The 6000-nt window shown below is 42.1% G+C and overlaps 1 protein-coding gene across 2 annotated transcripts in view; it reads left to right on the plus strand.

Moving 5' to 3' along the window:
• LOC126281555 (insulin-like growth factor II) overlaps nucleotides 1–942 on the plus strand; it is a 91845-nt gene extending 90903 nt beyond the window's left edge. For both annotated transcript variants that reach the window (XM_049980625.1, XM_049980624.1), the window contains exon 5: nucleotides 605–942. In XM_049980625.1, the coding sequence (XP_049836582.1) occupies nucleotides 605–802 (198 nt within the window). In that variant the 3' untranslated portion in view covers nucleotides 803–942. The remainder of the gene's footprint in view (nucleotides 1–604) is intronic.
• Nucleotides 943–6000: the final 5058 nt, after the last annotated feature.

Raw genomic sequence — 6000 nt, forward strand, 5'->3', positions numbered from 1 at the left:
AAGACTAATAACTACGAAATTCTCTCATTACAAAATTTACAAACATTTCAACCAATTGCGTTATTGATGACATAATGAAAATCAAAGAGATAAAATTAACAATTATCAGTTATCTAAGGCGCAAAATTTCCTTCAATTAATAGTCCTGACAAACAAATATATCATTCTTGCGTGTGCATTGGTCACCTTGGAAAATTCCTCCAAAGTCTTCTCCATCAACAGAAACAATGATGAATGTTCACAAACAAGTTTTCATCTCCCTAAAGTATTCCAGATAATTTCTTTCAGATTCACATACAACAAATCTCCTTCTCTAAAAATTCAACTGCTTGCTATTATGCCTCGTACAAGAATGCTCATGCATTGCACAAGTGACTGACTAGCAAGTCAACCACAGATAAAACTAAACACAGAGTCAAAGATCTTATTGACATCTCATTCAGTGCGCTCATTCATCTCTGTCCAGTACTGTAGAGATGAATTATTTACAACAGCAGGAAACGTATGAGAAACTTACTAGGAGCATGCAGCACGGGCATTCAGACCAGCAGAAAGCTGGGGAGCCTGAGAGGAGCGTCACAGCCGGCGTGTCGGTTTGTTGCAGGTCCCGCGGAGGCCTCAGCGCCAGCGCCCTCGTCAGCTGCCTCGTCAGCCCCCTCGTCAGCCGCCTCGTCAGCCGCCGACGACCCCCGCGACTCGGCGCCCCGTCGTCAGAGGCACGGCGACGCCCTACTTCGCTGGCCGGCCCGTCGCCGTCGTCCTCACCCCTCCACACACTCAGCGCCAGCCGGCAACCCTCTAGCGACGCACGGACTCTTCTTCTTCGCTTCCACCCGTCCATTCGCACCATTACCTGATCTCGTATTTTCGCATCCTCCACTGAGCACGTTGTTTATGAAACCGCCCATCTATGTGTGTTCGTAGTACAAATAATAAACTCATTTATTCACTATGTTGTATTGTCATTAAAATGTACCACAAAATGGGTCACGCAAAGAAACCTCACTTGCTAGGAATGTGAACTCGTGGATAACACATTTCAACCTTAAAGTAAGAAGGGTATAACATTCTGTTTCTGTGACACATATTCCTTCCTTAGTTATCTTGGCAAGCGTCTACAGTAACAGGTAAATATAGGTAAATCTTTCGAAATGATGTTACATTAAGAATTTGTAACAGTATCTAACAGCAACAGCTCCCTACTTAGCAATCACATACAACAACTCGCTCACCGATAGATCTGTACCTACAGATTGGAAAATTGCGCAGGTCGCACCAGTCTTTAAGAAGGGTAGTAGGAGTAATCGATCGAACTACAGACCTATATCATTGGCGTCGGTTTGCAGTAGGGTTTTGGAGCATATACTGTTTTCAAACATTATGAATCACCTCGAAGGGAACGATCTATTGATACGTAATCAGCATGGTTTCAGAAAACATCGTTCTTGTGCAACGCACGAAGTAATGGCCGCTATCGACGGGGGATCTCATGTTGATTGCGTGTTCCTTGATTTCCGGAAAGCTTTTGACACCGTTCCTCACAAGCGACTTCTAATCAAGCTGCGGGCCTACGGGGTATCGTCTCAGTTGTGCGACTGGATTCGTGATTTCCTGTCAGGAAGGTCGCAGTTCGTAGTAATAGACGGCAAATCATCGAGTAAAACTGAAGTGATATCAGGTGTTCCCCAGGGAAGCGTCCTGGGACCTCTACTGTTCCTGATCTATATAAATGACCTGGGTGACAATCTGAGCAGTTCTCTTAGACTGTTCGCAGATGATGCTGTAATTTACCGTCTAGTAAGGTCATCCGAAGACCAATATCAGTTGCAAAGCGATTCAGAAAAGATTGCTGTATGGTGTGTCAGGTGGCAGTTGACGCTAAATAACGAAAAGTGTGAGGTGATCCACATGACTTCCAAAAGAAATCCGTTGGAATTCGATTACTCGATAAATAGTACAATTCTCAAGGCTGTCAATTCAACTAAGTACCTGGGTGTTAAAATTACGAACAGCTTCAGTTGGAAAGACCACATAGATAATATTGTGGGGAAGGCGAGCCAAAGGTTGCGTTTCATTGGCAGGACACTTAGAAGATGCAACAAGTCCACTAAAGAGACAGCGTACACTACACTCGTTCGTCCTGTGTTAGAATATTGCTGCGCGGTGTGTGAGCCTTACCTGGTGGTATTGACGGAGGACATCGAAAGGGTGCCAAAAAGGGCAGCTCATTTTGTATTATCACGTAATAGGGGAGAGAGTGTGGCAGATATGATACGCGAGTTGGGATGGAAGTCATTAAAGCAAAGACGTTTCTCGTCGCGGCGAGATCTATTTAAGAAAATTCAGTCACCAACTTTCTCTTCCGAATGCGAAAAGATTTTGTTGAGCCCAACCTACGTAGGTAGGAATGATCATCAAAATAAAATAACAGAAATCAGAGCTCGAACAGAAAGGTTAAGTGTTCGTTTTTCCCGCGCGCTGTTCGTGAGTGGAATGGTAGAGAGATAGTGTGCTTGTGGTTCAATGAACCCTCTTCCAAGCACTTAAATGTGAATTGCAGAGTAATCATGTAGATGTAGATGTAGATGTAGAGCATGTCAGTTTCGGTTTAGAAGAAATGAAGCCGAGAGATCCGGAGGATAGAAAAATTTATGGGAATAAACAATGAGGCTAAAAAACTTATTAATAGTAAAAATGAGATGTGGGAAAAGAGATGTGAGAAGGTAAACAGATGTATGGGGGCGATTCAAAGGTAGCAATAGCATGGAAAATGGTGAAGAGTTTAAGAAGAGCTGTAAAAGATGGGACAAATACAACAGGAGGGGAAAATCAGTTTAAATCACTGCTTACAGAAGAGAGAAGCGAGTATAAGGAGACAGAACCGAATTCCGAGAGTGAATTATCAGCAGGAAACGTAAACCAAATACCCGCACAAGAAATTGAAAGATCTGTGAAAGAAACAAATTGTGAAATCTCATGGACCAGGAAAGATACTAATAGAATTAGTATAGACTGAGTGTTTCATGGGAATGTTTAAATAGTTATTTACTGCATTTTAGAGGGATAAATAGTGCCCAAGGAATGGAATTTGTTATATCGAAGGTTGTATTAATTACAGAGAGACAAAAAGGAATTTGAGTAGCCATTTAGTGTTCATAGATCTCGAGAAGGCGTATGACACAGTGCAGCCGCAGAAACTGTTTATGTCCTGAGGAGGATGGGCTTGAAAAGAGGGGTGGTGGGTTGTTTTTGGGAGGAGACCAGGCAGCGAGGTCATCGATCTCATCGGATGAGGGAAGGACGGGGAAGGAAGTCGGCCGTGCCCTTTCAAAGGAACTATCCTGGCATTTGCTTGGAGCGATTTAGGGAAATCACGGAAAACCTAAATCAGGATGGCCGGACGTGGGATTGAACCGTCGTCCTCCCGAATGCGAGTCCAGTGTGCTAGTCACTGCGCCACCTCGCTCGGTACTTGAAAAAGACATATTTCAGAAGCATAGTATATGAACCTATAAAATTTTGCAGAGTGTGTAATCAAAGTAGTGAACAACACTTCGTCAGTGAATTTCAAAATTAAAGAAGAATTAAATCATTGTCCAAAAGATACATTCAGAAACCCTCAATTTTGTGGAATAGGATATTTGTAGGGATGGGCCTTCAGATAACAAACAATCAATATCTCTGTACGTATCCGTCGAATAGGTCACGCCATACGACAACAGCTACCAGAAGAAAAATGCAGTCCAGTTTTGAAAATCAAACAAATACCTTATTTGCAAAATAATACTGGCATGATGCTGGAGATAGAAAGATGATCCACTTCATCGTTTAGATGTTTCATAGTGGGTGGATTATATATCTGGTTACCAAGGTGTTTATTTTAAATTGCACGTGATTTTATGACTGATGGGTCACTTACACAATCTGATAATGCCCCAAAAGGTTAAAACGCTTCATTGACATTAAATATTTTAGCGGCCGAGACTGTTTTTGTTCTGAAATAATTGTACTTATTTTAAAATGATCTACGTGAAGAAAACTTAAAAATCACACCAACAAAAGTTAGCAACGTGAAAATATACAATTAAAGTAGCTACCGTGGCCGTAGAGGTCTGCGCGTATAAGAAAAGTGCGATCCGCGTCCGTACCGCGTCCACAAGTTCCTTAACCGCATCCGCATATGTTTAAGTTCTGAATGAGTAATTAATAGCAACAGACAGCAGTACTTGGAATTGTGGTATGTAATGACATAATTATTGTTAGGGTGCCATTTCTGCGACAGCTTAACTACTTTTGACTTCTTAAATCACAGGAAATGCTCTATACCCACTCTAAAGCAGACCATTCCAAACAGGAAAGCATTGGCGCTCCGGAACACACACAGTAGCGGCTCGGATCTCGTAGGATTGGAAACGCTATTTAAGAAAATAAAATTCAATGTAATAGTATTAAATTATGAAAATATATGTATAGAAACAATTATATTTGGCTGCTCTTGTGCCAAGGCAGCTGAAAATGACGATGGTTTTAAACTGTTAGTAGCACATTGCATCATTTACCGACAGTTGTTTTTGTCCTCACTGCTTGGATGTGTCAAATTTTGAAGCCATTGATGTCAGATGATTATTATATTATAGCTCACGCGATCAGTCCTCGTAATTTACAGGTGAAAATGTTTACATTATTAGGCCTACACTGCAAAACGCTGGCGCACCTGTGAAAAAGTTAAATTGCCAGCAATAATTGACGTTGTCTGGAAGAAATAACTGGTCTTCCGAAGAGTGAAAACAAATTCAGTGGTTATAGAAATTAGGAGTGGTTGTATGAGGTAGCAGTTTCTTAGCACTCACTGCACCGTACTTGGCCCCCACATCAATAAGAAACTGTGCCGTCTCGAGAAACCCAGATCCACATGCAACTTCGAATGGTAAAATGTCTTTGCTGACAAGATTGATAAGTTTTTCTGTCGCGGCTGTCTTCAAATTTGGCGGAACTTCAGAAACTTTCACGTCTCTATTGGTGTTTAAATAAGTAATTATGCTACTTTGTCGAGCCTCACACGAATGTTTTAGCAAATTTGAAGTTCCACTTTTGTGTCCAGTGTAGGAATATACTTTTTTACATGCAAAACAAGCCACTATATTTGTTATCTTTTCGTTGCCATCAAATACGTATGCAAATTTTTTCCAAATTGGCGATTTCAATTTGTTTTCATCCACTAATGTAAAATCGCCTTTTTTCACCTTACACGAAATTGTATCCATCGATATGGTGTTCATTTGAAGAAAGAACTCTCACTGATATTTGCCACGATGCACGTTGTCACTCGGTCACTACAAAGCGCCTGCTAAAGTCAGCGGAAAATTGCAACGGGCACCTGTCTGGTAGACAGTGGGCAGGTTTGCCACCCAGAGAGCTCTTCACAGGCCACACAAAAGACACGGTCGCGGAAACGGATTAGACGCAGGTCTCTTGGGTACATCTACGTCGGTCGTAGCCAGGGGCTGAGGACAACAGATATCCGCTCTACCCGGGCTCTGCAAGATTCCAAGAATGTCAACAGACTTGAAGTTTTCAACTAACATTGCAACATACGCACTGGGCAGATGTCTTGCTCATTATCCGCAGATGACCCGCGGATATCCGCGCCGGTCGCGATTTTATCCGCCAAGTAACAAATACCGCGGATATATCCGCGAATATCCGCAGACCTCTAAGTCCGTAGGCATATAGGAAGGAAGAAAGATTTTATATGAAAAATTAACTATGAGAAAATAGTCCAACAACGTTTTTGCGCCGACTTTTACTTGGTGGAGACTGGATGCACCACTTCAGACTAGAAATAGAACAGCAGCGAGGTGAAATCGGGGACCCCGCTGCAAAAAAGCCGAGGTCGATTTCACCTGCAGAAAGGTATGTAAAAGTATTCTTCGTAAATATTTGATTGTAAAGTTTAAAACAAGAACTACCAAATGCCACGACTGGCTTGTGGAACAACTG

Source organism: Schistocerca gregaria, chromosome 7 (assembly GCF_023897955.1).
Source record: "Schistocerca gregaria isolate iqSchGreg1 chromosome 7, iqSchGreg1.2, whole genome shotgun sequence".
Lineage (NCBI taxonomy): Eukaryota > Metazoa > Arthropoda > Insecta > Orthoptera > Acrididae > Schistocerca > Schistocerca gregaria.